Source organism: Procambarus clarkii, chromosome 17 (assembly GCF_040958095.1).
Source record: "Procambarus clarkii isolate CNS0578487 chromosome 17, FALCON_Pclarkii_2.0, whole genome shotgun sequence".
NCBI classification, from domain to species: Eukaryota; Metazoa; Arthropoda; class Malacostraca; order Decapoda; family Cambaridae; genus Procambarus; species Procambarus clarkii.
The window spans coordinates 46,823,019-46,837,018 of record NC_091166.1 but is presented as its reverse complement, the minus strand read 5'-3'; the positions used below and the strand labels follow the sequence as shown (position 1 = coordinate 46,837,018).

General features: G+C 43.5%; 1 protein-coding gene across 8 annotated transcripts in view; it reads left to right on the top strand.

Annotated features, from left to right (window-relative positions):
* Window positions 1–664: 664 nt before the first annotated feature.
* LOC123772496 (CLIP domain-containing serine protease HP8) overlaps window positions 665–14,000 on the top strand; it is a 29,568-nt gene continuing 16,232 nt past the window's right edge. The window contains exons 1-3 of one of the 8 annotated variants that reach the window (XM_069325947.1): window positions 665–774; window positions 6,255–6,352; window positions 12,683–12,742. In XM_069325947.1, coding sequence (XP_069182048.1) covers window positions 752–774; window positions 6,255–6,352; window positions 12,683–12,742 — 181 coding nt within the window. In that variant the 5' untranslated portion in view covers window positions 665–751. The other 7 variants (XM_045765714.2, XM_069325949.1, XM_069325948.1 and 4 more) reach the window with 7 other exon arrangements.

Genomic DNA, 14,000 nt, shown 5'->3' with positions numbered 1-14,000 from the left:
AGAGTGAGTGTGAGAGTGAGTGTGAGAGTGAGTGTGAGTGTGAGTGTGAGAGTGAGAGTGAGAGTGAGTGTGAGAGTGAGTGTGAGAGTGAGTGTGAGTGTGAGTGTGAGAGTGAGAGTGAGAGTGAGTGTGAGAGTGAGTGTGAGAGTGAGTGTGAGAGTGAGTGTGAGTGTGAGTGTGAGAGTGAGAGTGAGAGTGAGTGTGAGAGTGAGTGTGAGAGTGAGTGTGAGTGTGAGTGTGAGTGTGAGAGTGAGAGTAAGAGTGAGTGTGAGAGTGAGTGTGAGAGTGAGTGTGAGAGTGAGTGTGAGAGTGAGTGTGAGTGTGAGAGTGAGAGTGAGAGTGAGTGTGAGAGTGAGTGTGAGTGTGAGTGTGAGAGTGAGTGTGAGAGTGAGTGAGTGAGTGAGTGAGTGAGTGAGTGAGTGAGTGAGTGAGTGTGAGAGTGAGTGAGTGAGTGAGTGAGTGAGTGAGTGAGTGAGTGAGTGAGTGAGTGAGTGAGTGTGAGAGTGAGTGAGTGAGTGAGTGAGTGAGTGAGTGAGTGAGTGAGTGAGTGAGTGTGAGAGAGTGAGTGAGTGAGTGTGAGAGAGTGAGTGTGAGAGTGAGTGAGTGAGTGAGTGAGTGAGTACTGGACGGCATATAACATTCCACCAGGTACGCCGCCGCCACCTTGTTGTTGAACCTTAAAGCGTAAACACGTTCGATTTGCCACAGATCAAGCAAGCCGTCATGCAGTTAAGCTTCAGTCCAGTGAAGGATGTCGTTTAAGTCGCAAGTCAGGTAAGCAGTCATTTTATCCGTATTCCAGGTAAACGGCCGTTCTAGCCGCAAACAAGTCGTTTTGGTCGTAAACCATTCTAACAAGTAGTCGCTCTGATCGCTAACCAGGAATAGTCATGACCGTAAGCCTGACACACAGATCTTGCTGGAAAACACATTCGAATTATGCACTTCCTGTTATTTGTGTTCTCTGGACTTGACGGTTGGTGAGTTACCACGTGTGGTGGCCTTAACAACCCTCCCAAGGTTACCACCCTTACAAGTCCAACAGTGGAGCCTGAGGCTTCCATTGAAGCCCAGTCAGGGTTTCATGCATTAATTGTACTCTAGCCAACCCGTCCTCAGACCAAGTTCATTCCATCCAGCGGTCGACCCCACAGACGTATTCATCAATTTTAACTTGCTGTTTAATAAAAATAATGTTTTTATATTTGAGAAAATTACTATTATATATTAGCATATTGAGCCACTGGTCAGGTTAGAAGTTTAGGTTCTGTTGGTGATTATTTGTATTTGTAGTACGTGGGTGAAGCACTTACAGCGTTGTGGTTCGAACAAAAGTCGTCAGTGAAGCACTTGTTCCGGATTTGTTCGGACGTCATCAGTTGAGTCGCAGTCCGTCCTCCAAACAAAGACCCAAAAGTGATTCCATGCTCCCGCCAAACCCGCTGTTTATGAATTAAAAACGGTTTACACATACAACCCGTCCTCGACTCAAGTCCATTACATTCAGCGGTCGACCCCACAGACGCATTCATAAATTTTAACATGCTGTTCATTCAAAACGGGAATTTTCTCAAGTATAAATTAATATTATAATATATTAGCATATTGTGCATATATAGGCATAGGTTAGGTTAGGTTAGGTGTTTAGGTTCTGTTGGGGATTATTTGTATTTGTAGTACGTGGGTGAAGCATTTATAGCGTTGTGATTCGAACAAAATTCGTCAGTGAAGCACTTGTTCCGGATATGCTCGAACGTCAGCAGTTGTGAGTCGTGTGTAAATAGCTTTTCATTCATAAACAGGGGGTTTGGAGGGTGCATGGAATCACTTTTGGATCTTTGTTTGGAGGACGGGCTGACACATAACTGATGACGTTCGAACATATCCGGAACAAGTGCTTCACTGACGAATTTTGTTCGAATCACAACGCTATAAATGCTTCACCCACGTACTACAAATACAAATAATCGCCAACAGAACCTAAACACCTAACCTAACCTATGCCTATATATGCACAATATGCTAATATATTATAATATTAATTTATATTTGAGAAAATTCCCGTTTTGAATGAACAGCATGTTAAAATTTATGAATGCGTCTGTGGGTTGACCGCTGAATGTAATGGACTTGAGTCGAGGACGGGTTGAAATATTTTTTTTTTTTTTTTTTTTTTTTTTTTTTTTTTTTTTTTTTTTTGAGATATATACAAGAGTTGTTACATTCTTGTACAGCCACTAGTACGCGTAGCGTTTCGGGCAAGTCCCTGGAATACGATCCCCTGTTGCGAAGAATCGTTTTTTCATCCAAGTACACATTTTACTGTTGCGTTAAACAGAGGCTACAGTTAAGGAATTGCGCATAGTAAATCCTCCCCGGCCAGGATACGAACTCATGACATAGCGCTCGCGGAACGCCAGGCGAGTGTCTTACCACTACACCACGGAGACTAAATTTCTGTAGACTACGTACTTCGTGTACACCACGGAGACTGTAAAAAGACTATTTCACCCACGTATTACAAAAACAAATAATGGCCAACAGAACCTAAACACCTAACCTAACCTATGCCTACATATGCACAATATGCTAATATATTATAATATTTATATTAAAAAAAACGCGTTTTGAATGAACAGCATGTAAAAAGTTATGAATGCGTCTGTGGGGTCGACTGCTGGATGGAATGAACTTGAGTAGAGGACAGGTTGCGTTACTGGGATTTCATTGTGCATTTAAAGAGAAAGCGTTGGAGTCGGAACTCCAGTACCACAGCCAGAGTGCACAGGGAAGGGGGGGCACTGCCTGAAATCCAACATTGGGTACCCTCTCTCAGGCCAAACTCAGCTCAACCCTCGTGATCTCAGGCCTAGTTCGTCTCAACCCTTTGGAATCTCAGCTCCAGCTGGGCTCAACCACCCGGGTCAAGCTGAGCCCAGCTCCAGGGTGTGGTGGGGGTAGGCCAGCCAGCCACCCGTGGCGGGGATATATCAAGCGAGCTACTCGCCACCACCACAGCCATTTGCGCCTCGCTCACCAAAAGGTAAACACGAGACATGGGCTCCAGGTGTACCAGCTGACTTCTCAGTGTATATACACACTGAGAGTTTACTCCTGGCTTTAGTTCCGGGTTAAAGTATACTTGCTGGTTGAAGAGGAAGTTGTGGTGGTGGCTTTAATAACCTTCCCCCACGGTCGAGAGATCATACTTATATTACACATAATACTAAACAGGTACTGTGCTCCGGCGCTCAAGTGAAGGTTACGCGGTCAACTGACAGTGATGGTGGGTGGAGTGGCAGTGGTGGTGCCACTCCCCCAATATCACTGCTGTTGAGGATGTGTTATTAATGAAATATAAATAGTATTGATGCTGGAAAGTGGAAGCGATGTTGGGGAAGTCTCGGTAAAGTTGGTAAAAATGTGATGTTGCGGTAATCGTAATTATAATGTGGCAGTAGCAGTGATAATGTAAATGTTAGCGATCGTGGTAGTGATTGTGAAGACGTGGTGGTGATTGTAAAGACGTGGTGGTGATTGTGAAGACGTGCTGGTGATTGTGAAGACGTGGTGGTGATTGTGAAGACGTGGTGGTGATTGTGAAGACGTGGTGGTGATTGTGAAGACGTGGTGGTGATTGTGAAGACGTGGTGGTGACTGTGAAGACGTGGTGGTGACTGTGAAGACGTGGTGGTGATTGTGAAGACGTGGTGGTGACTTGTGAAGACGTGGTGGTGATTGTGAAGACGTGGTGGTGACTGTGAAGACGTGGTGGTGATTGTGAAGACGTGGTGGTGACTGTGAAGACGTGGTGGTGATTGTGAAGACGTGGTGGTGATTGTGAAGACGTGGTGGTGATTGTGAAGACGTGGTGGTGATTGTGAAGACGTGGTGGTGATTGTGAAGACGTGGTGGTGATTGTGAAGACGTGGTGGTGATTGTGAAGACGTGGTGGTGATTGTGAAGACGTGGGAGTGATTGTACTTGCCTAATTGTGCTTGCGGGGGTTGAGCTTTGTCTCTTTGGTCCCGCCTCTCAACTGTCAATCAACTGGTGTACAGATTCCTGAGCCTACTGGGCTATACATATCTACACTTGAAACTGTGTATGGAGTCAGCCTCCACCACATCACTTCCTAGTGCATTCCATTTATTAACTACTCTGACACTGAAAAAATTCTTTCTGGCGTCTCTGTGGCTCATCTCGGTACTCAGTTTCCACCTGTGTCCCTTTGTTCGTGTCCCACCCGTGCTGAAGAGTTTGTCTTTGTCCACCCTGTCAATTCCCCTGAGAATTTTGTAGGTGGTTATCATGTCTCCCCTTTTGATTTCCAGGGACGTGAGGTTCAGTTTTTTTAGCCTTTCCTCGTAGCTCATACCTCTCAGTTCTAGGACGAGCCTGGTGGCATACCGCTGAATCTTCTCTAACTTTGTTTAATTGTAAAGACGTGGCAGTGATTGTGAAGACGTGGGGGGTGGGGTGATTCTGAAGTAGCATCTTGAGGTTATCTTGAGGTTATCTTGAGATGATTTCGGGGCTTTTAGTGTCCCCGCGGCCCGGTCCTCGACCAGGCCTCCACCCCCAGGAAGCAGCCCGTGACAGCTGACTAACTCCCAGGTACTTATTTACTGCTAGGTAACAGGGGCATTTAGGGTGAAAGAAACTTTGCCCATTTGTTTCTGCCTCGTGCGGGAATCGAACCCGCGCCACAGAATTACGAGTCCTGCGCGCTATCCACCAGGCTACGAGGCCCCCTACGAGCATTGCTATTGAATTGTCAGTGATACAAGGGAAATGATGATAGTTGTACATGTCATTAACAGTGATGATGGGAAGTGTCAGTGATGCTGGGAAGATGAGGGCTTCCTCTTGCACACCCCAGGTAAATTTCAACCTGCAAGCTACTTCGGTTCTTCGTTTTCTCTTGCCTCAAAGTTGAAAAGACAAAAAGATAAAAGATAAACGTAAAAGATATATTAACACACACATAGGAGTGAAAATGTTACATGCATGTATGCATTACATACAACGTGCATGTTACATTACTCGTTCTGTCACCTTTGGGTTAGAATCGTAAATCAAGTCCCCAAAATTCTGACTGAATTTTGATCTGAAGTTTTAAGGGTGTTCCTGGTGGTTCAATGACCGGGATTTTTAGACCTGTCTTCCTAGTCTTCTGCTGCCCTTTATCTTAGTGTAAATTCTCCACCTGTTCCCTCTTGTCACCTCCTTCACCTTTAGTTCCCATTTTTGTTGTCGGCCTGTCCTTCTGTCCTTTGACCCTTCCCGATAACTGTCCGTTGTCGGACAGATCTGGAAGAAAATCTGTAAGATTGCAGGTTAATTTGTGCCGGACATCTCGCCTGTCCTTCACTCTCATGGTTCTATTGTGGTAGATCCGTCGCTGGTCGTGAACGAACTGGGGTCGTACTCTTCAACAGTTAGCTCCGGTACTCACCATTTTCCTACTTTCCCTACTCGTAAACCCTTTATTGAGCCGCGTCGCCTAGCACCCATCTGCAGCTCCCCCATGACAACCCTTTCTCCCTTTCTGAACTCCAGTCTGCACTAACTCCCTGCAGTTGTATGGTGGCGGGCCCAGACGGTGTACATAATGAGTTCGTCCGCCATCTCCCACACTGCACTTTCCAGTATTTTTTTTTATCTTCTTTATCCACCACGTCAAATGAGGCAGTTCCACCTCCTTTAAAATTATATCTTCAAGGTTCGTGTCTGCTAGTGTGACGGTATCTGACCTTTTAATCTGTATTTTATCATTTCATTCCACTGTGTGTCGTGCCTTAGACCTCAGTGTGGGTTTGAAATTTTATTTATTTATTTATATATACAAGAAGGTACATTGCGTTGTGAGGGGTACAAAGCATTGTGTTTACGTTCTTGTAAAGCTAGTAGCACGCACAGCGTTTCGGGCAGGTCCTTAATCTAACAGATAAATATATAATATACAATTTTAAAAAATTACTGGAGTGTGGTTGCACTCGAGCAAGAGCAAAGATGTGTGTGTTTACAGGGAGTAACATCTGGTCAATGCCTCTCGCATACTCGGATATTAACAGTATTCTCATCACAGTTTATAAAAAACGTTACACATAACAAATCAGCGAACCGATTGCCACAAATAATCAATTCATGTTGTGTTAAAGGAACCAAGCATCGCACTTACAACTTGTAACTTACTACTTATCAACTTCAACTTATCAACATTGCAACTTACAACTTATCTCTGTCACCAGCAATATGATATGGTTGGGAAGAACTGGTGGTGGAGTACTGGTCCTGCTGCTGCTCCTGGGCCCGCCTCCAGTGTTACCTCACCGCAGCGAGAGGCAAGGTTAGTGTCTTGTCTCTTCTTTCTCACTAAATACACACACACACACACTGTTTATCTGTCTGTATATCTGTCCGAGGTTAGAGGCCAGACACTTGGGGCTAGCCTCACCCAACTTTGTACCCAGATTCATGCGGGGAACGTGCCCAACATGGTCGGGTCATGCTTGGCGCATTGGAAATAAGTGCCAATTGATATAATGTCAGTGAGAAGTAAAAAAAAAAACTATTTTCGGAATATCATACCATCAGTTCCTGGTATTACTATTCATGTTTATTTCAAATTTTTCTTTTTATATAATATAAAACATAGTTCTAGCTATCATACTTTGTCAGTAAATAGCTAAAATATGCCAGCATCCTGCCAGCCCAAGTGTACCTTCTCCAGACTTTACCTCCACGACCCTAGACAACCAAAGACTCTACCCCCTATCGAGAGGGAGAGAGACATTCATAGCAAATATATTGGTATATAACAAGAGTATACTAGTATACGACAATGGTAAATGAGCAGCCAACAACAGTATACCGGTATACAACAATGGTATAACAATATACGACAACAGTATTACCAGTATATGACAATGGTAATTCAGCATTCTACATTAGTATATCAGTATACAACAGCAGTTGAAACGCTAATTGTCTTGCAGTATTGAGGCCGAAGCTAGTTACAGACATTAGGAATCTTTCTTATTCTGTAAAGTTTACTTCGTGGGTTTAGATTCTCTTGAGAGAGGGGTTTAGATTCTCTTGAGAGGGGGGGGGGTTAGATTCTCTTGACAGGGGGGGGGTTAGATTCTCTTGAGAGGGGTTTAGATTCTCTTGAAAGGGGGGGCTTAGATTCTCTTGAAAGGGGGGGGGGCTTAGATTCTCTTGAGAGGGGAAATACAGAATACAGGGGATAAAGGGTTCACCACTGGTGCTGTTGAGTCCTGCTGCTATATATATACCTCGGGAGGATTGTAAACATCCTATTGTGAGGTGTATGTGAGGTGCCTCACCTTTGGGAAATCCCAGAGTCCCTTGTACTGTACCTTTCCTGTAGTGACCAGCCTGCGCCTCGCCTGTAGTGAGTGACCTGCACCTCACCTTTGTGCCTCTGAAGGCGAAGCGTGCAGTTGATGAACTACTTTACCTATACCAGAGTTCATGGCTGGGGGGGGGGGTATATGTAACACTTAGATTGGCTTCAGTAGAAGCCTGCAGACGTCTTGTGGATTCAGTGGAGTCCCAGGTTGCGTAATTTATGTCATGTCGTGGTGCAGGGGTTAAGGTACACTGCTGGGAGTATACCTAGGGTGGCGCTGGTTCAAAGCACCTCATTGTTCTAATAGCCTCGGTGATAGCCGAGGCTACTTGAACCACCACCTCGACGACACTTTGATGGTAATCTTGGGCATGGTTGATGGTAATCTTGGGCATGGTTGAGGGTAATCTTGGGCATGGTTGATGGTAATCTTGGGCATGGTTGATGGTAATCTTGGGCATGGTTGAGGGTAATCTTGGGCATGGTTGATGGTAATCTTGGGCATGGTTGATGGTAATCTTGGGCATGAAGATAAAACAACCATGCCCAACATTACCTTCAAAGTGTCGTCGAGGTGGTGGTTCAAATAGCCTCGGTTATCACCTCGTTTTGTACGGTCACTGATGGTCGAGTGGTTAAGGTCTCCTGTACACCAGTTGCATAGTGCTCCTGGCAGTATGGGTTCGAGTCACTTCTGGGGTGTGGAGTTTTCAGTATAATATATATATATATATATATATATATATATATATATATATATATATATATATATATATATATATATATATATATATATATATATATAATCTATATTTCAAGTTAGTGTAGTTTTTTGTGTATTTGTGTACATGTGTTTATGCTTAATTTTGTTTACATTTGCTTGTAATTTAATTTCGTATATATGTGTTTATACTTAAATTAGTTTGTATGTTTGTGCTTAATTTTGTTTGCCTGTGTTTGTGCTTAATTTTGTTTGCCTGTGTTTGTTTAACGACGAATGAGCTTTAAATAATCTATATAGAGAGTTGATCTGACAGTCTTTCCCTTCCCTCTCTACCGTCTCTCACAATCTCCCTCCTCTCTCACCCTTCACCATCTGTCTCTGTTCCAAGGTGGAGACCAGGAGCTTGGTGCCAGCCTCACGGATATACAGGTTTTCGAGTCGCCCAAATTTAAAGATACAGAGTAAATGGGTAGCTATTTGAAGAAAAACAAATATATTAAACCGATTTCTCATAGAAATAAACACCATTGTCCACTGATTTTGGGAAAATTAACACACACACACACACACATTATATATATATATATATATATATATATATATATATATATATATATATATATATATATATATATATATATATATATATATATATTATATATATATATATATATATATATATATATATATATATATATATATATATATATATATATATATATGCAAACAAGCCTGAATGGTCCCCAGGACTATATACAACTGAAAACTCACACCCCAGAAGTGACTCGAACCCATACTCCCACAACTGGTATGTACAGGGACGCCTTAATCCGCTTGACCATCACGACCGGACATAAGGAAGTGATAGCCGAGGCTATTTGAACCACTTCCCCGCCGGCACTCGGATGGTAATCTTGGGCATAGCATTTTATCAAATCACCTCATTCTTTGGGGCACACGTGAGGAACACAAATGCAAACAAGCCTGAATGGTCCCCAGGACTATATACAACTGAAAACTCACACCCCAGAAGTGACTCGAACCCATACTCCCACAACTGGTATGTACAGGGACGCCTTAATCCGCTTGACCATCACGACCGGACATAAGGAAGTGATAGCCGAGGCTATTTGAACCACTTCCCCGCCGGCACTCGGATGGTAATCTTGGGCATAGCATTTTATCAAATCACCTCATTCTTTGGGGCACACGTGAGGAACACAAATGCAAACAAGCCTGAATGGTCCCCAGGACTATATACAACTGAAAACTCACACCCCAGAAGTGACTCGAACCCATACTCCCACAACTGGTATGTACAGGGACGCCTTAATCCGCTTGACCATCACGACCGGACATAAGGAAGTGATAGCCGAGGCTATTTGAACCACTTCCCCGCCGGCACTCGGATGGTAATCTTGGGCATAGCATTTTATCAAATCACCTCATTACCATCCGAGTGCCGGCGGGGAAGTGGTTCAAATAGCCTCGGCTATCACTTCCTTATGTCCGGTCGTGATGGTCAAGCGGATTAAGGCGTCCCTGTACATACCAGTTGTGGGAGTATGGGTTCGAGTCACTTCTGGGGTGTGAGTTTTCAGTTGTATATAGTCCTGGGGACCATTCAGGCTTGTTTGCATTTGTGTTCCTCACGTGTGCCCCAAAGAATGAGGTGATTTGATAAAATGCTATGCCCAAGATTACCATCCGAGTGCCGGCGGGGAAGTGGTTCAAATAGCCTCGGCTATCACTTCCTTATGTCCGGTCGTGATGGTCAAGCGGATTAAGGCGTCCCTGTACATACCAGTTGTGGGAGTATGGGTTCGAGTCACTTCTGGGGTGTGAGTTTTCAGTTGTATATAGTCCTGGGGACCATTCAGGCTTGTTTGCATTTGTGTTCCTCACGTGTGCCCCAAAGAATGAGGTGATTTGATAAAATGCTATGCCCAAGATTACCATCCGAGTGCCGGCGGGGAAGTGGTTCAAATAGCCTCGGCTATCACTTCCTTATGTCCGGTCGTGATGGTCAAGCGGATTAAGGCGTCCCTGTACATACCAGTTGTGGGAGTATGGGTTCGAGTCACTTCTGGGGTGTGAGTTTTCAGTTGTATATAGTCCTGGGGACCATTCAGGCTTGTTTGCATTTGTGTTCCTCACGTGTGCCCCAAAGAATGAGGTGATTTGATAAAATGCTATGCCCAAGATTACCATCCGAGTGCCGGCGGGGAAGTGGTTCAAATAGCCTCGGCTATCACTTCCTTATGTCCGGTCGTGATGGTCAAGCGGATTAAGGCGTCCCTGTACATACCAGTTGTGGGAGTATGGGTTCGAGTCACTTCTGGGGTGTGAGTTTTCAGTTGTATATAGTCCTGGGGACCATTCAGGCTTGTTTGCATTTGTGTTCCTCACGTGTGCCCCAAAGAATGAGGTGATTTGATAAAATGCTATGCCCAAGATTACCATCCGAGTGCCGGCGGGGAAGTGGTTCAAATAGCCTCGGCTATCACTTCCTTATGTCCGGTCGTGATGGTCAAGCGGATTAAGGCGTCCCTGTACATACCAGTTGTGGGAGTATGGGTTCGAGTCACTTCTGGGGTGTGAGTTTTCAGTTGTATATAGTCCTGGGGACCATTCAGGCTTGTTTGCATTTGTGTTCCTCACGTGTGCCCCAAAGAATGAGGTGATTTGATAAAATGCTATGCCCAAGATTACCATCCGAGTGCCGGCGGGGAAGTGGTTCAAATAGCCTCGGCTATCACTTCCTTATGTCCGGTCGTGATGGTCAAGCGGATTAAGGCGTCCCTGTACATACCAGTTGTGGGAGTATGGGTTCGAGTCACTTCTGGGGTGTGAGTTTTCAGTTGTATATAGTCCTGGGGACCATTCAGGCTTGTTTGCATTTGTGTTCCTCACGTGTGCCCCAAAGAATGAGGTGATTTGATAAAATGCTATGCCCAAGATTACCATCCGAGTGCCGGCGGGGAAGTGGTTCAAATAGCCTCGGCTATCACTTCCTTATGTCCGGTCGTGATGGTCAAGCGGATTAAGGCGTCCCTGTACATACCAGTTGTGGGAGTATGGGTTCGAGTCACTTCTGGGGTGTGAGTTTTCAGTTGTATATAGTCCTGGGGACCATTCAGGCTTGTTTGCATTTGTGTTCCTCACGTGTGCCCCAAAGAATGAGGTGATTTGATAAAATGCTATGCCCAAGATTACCATCCGAGTGCCGGCGGGGAAGTGGTTCAAATAGCCTCGGCTATCACTTCCTTATGTCCGGTCGTGATGGTCAAGCGGATTAAGGCGTCCCTGTACATACCAGTTGTGGGAGTATGGGTTCGAGTCACTTCTGGGGTGTGAGTTTTCAGTTGTATATAGTCCTGGGGACCATTCAGGCTTGTTTGCATTTGTGTTCCTCACGTGTGCCCCAAAGAATGAGGTGATTTGATAAAATGCTATGCCCAAGATTACCATCCGAGTGCCGGCGGGGAAGTGGTTCAAATAGCCTCGGCTATCACTTCCTTATGTCCGGTCGTGATGGTCAAGCGGATTAAGGCGTCCCTGTACATACCAGTTGTGGGAGTATGGGTTCGAGTCACTTCTGGGGTGTGAGTTTTCAGTTGTATATAGTCCTGGGGACCATTCAGGCTTGTTTGCATTTGTGTTCCTCACGTGTGCCCCAAAGAATGAGGTGATTTGATAAAATGCTATGCCCAAGATTACCATCCGAGTGCCGGCGGGGAAGTGGTTCAAATAGCCTCGGCTATCACTTCCTTATGTCCGGTCGTGATGGTCAAGCGGATTAAGGCGTCCCTGTACATACCAGTTGTGGGAGTATGGGTTCGAGTCACTTCTGGGGTGTGAGTTTTCAGTTATATATATATATATATATATATATATATATATATATAATTTTCTTCCCCCACCCAGGGTAGTTAGTTCTCCCTCTATAGAATCCTGTGTGGGTGTGAAGACTGTGGTGTCGTCCGCCTTATGTTAATTGGTTTTCCTATTGGCAAGAAGCAACATCTAACTCCCAATTACCTGTTACTGCTAGGTGAACAATATCATCAGGTGAAAGAAACTCTGGCTATTTGTTTCCGTCTCGGCTGGGAATCGAACCCAGGTCCGTTGGATTAGGATTCCCGAGCGCAGTCTGCTCGGCCATGAGGACCTGTGAAGTATTTGTGTGTGAACTTAACTAAAGTGTACTCAAGCATCTTTGCAGGTTCGAACAACAGCGTGAAGGAAGCGCATCTTATGATGTGTTCATAGTATGGTATTGTCTCTTGTACCGCTGTACAGCACTGAGCTGCTTCATGTGCCTCTTCGTGTCTTCCTGGTGTCTCTTTGGCTTTTCCAACTCTTTCCATCTCCGCTAATTTATACTACACACTGTATATTTGTCTATTATATCAGTCCCTCTAATATTCCATGATTCCATATACCTTTATTTCCACTGTATATGTATGCGCGTCTATGTTTACACGTGTGTATATGTATGTGCGTGCGTCTGTTTACATGTGTGTATATGTATGTGTGTTTTACTAATCACTAACCTTAAGTGGGGCTCTACCCTGCAGCCCAGTACGTACGTGGCATCCCGCCGGCCAGAACTGCCTCATCTCTGCAAAACGAGCCAGGTCAGCCTATAATAGGCCTAGACACCGGAGAGTGTTTTACCCATATGTCACTCAGAACAGTTGAGTTTAACGTCTTTAACTTGTGCACTCTGAAAAAAATATTTATATAGAAATACTTTTTCTTTGAGCGTTTTCATCTCCTCCAACGCGTCATCAGAGACATCGTGAAATATTAAGTAAAACAAATAATTTTTCCACATTAACCTTTTATTTGTTCCTGCAATTTTGTTAATAAATGGGTCTATCACAATTGTAAAGGGCAAATGATTACAACAATGAAAATAGTTTAATTCAACTTGATTCCAGTATATTTCTATCTATGAATTGCAAACAAGAAGCCATTTTTTAACATTGTTCCAATCAATTGGATGTTTATCATGCCTAACGGACAATCGACTCCTCACTGGTTTCAAATGCTATAAATATGTTGATTAATCCCCTCTAAAGTTTCTCTATTAATACATCTTTAATCGTATTCAAATTCTTTAATACAATAACAATATTTAGACGTATTAAGACATAAGACACCTTTGCTGTGCTCTCAGTAAATGGAGATATCACAAATCATCCCATTAAAAAATAATGTTACAAAACTAGCCTCTTGTAAATCATTCATGAACGGGAAACATAGTTTAATTAAATCAAATAATATGATCAATATTTTCCCCGGGCTGTTTAAGTTAGACCCATTTATTGTTAGCAAATTGTCAGGAATAATTAAATAGATGAGTTGATGCATTTTTTCAGTCATCAACAGTAGGATTGGAGTCGTGTCCCCATTCTAAGGTCTACTTTTCCATTCTCATATCGACCTATAATATATATATATATATATATATATATATATATATATATATATATATATATATATATATATATATATATATATATATATATATATATATATATATATCGTACCTAGTAGCCAGAACGCACTTCTCAGCCTACTATGCAATGCCCGATTTGCCTAATAAGCCAAGTTTTCCTGAATTAATATATTTTCTCTAATTTTTTTCTTATGAAATGATAAAGCTACCCATTTCATTATGTATGAGGTCATTTTTTTTTATTGGAGTTAAAATTAACGTAGATATATGACCGAACCTAACCAACCCTACCTAACCTATCCAAACCCAACCTAACCTATCTTTATAGGTTAGATTAGGTAGCCCAAAAAGTTAGGTTAGGTAGTCGAAAAACAATTAATTCATGAAAACTTGGCTTATTAGGCAAATTGGGCCCTGCATAGTAGGCTGAG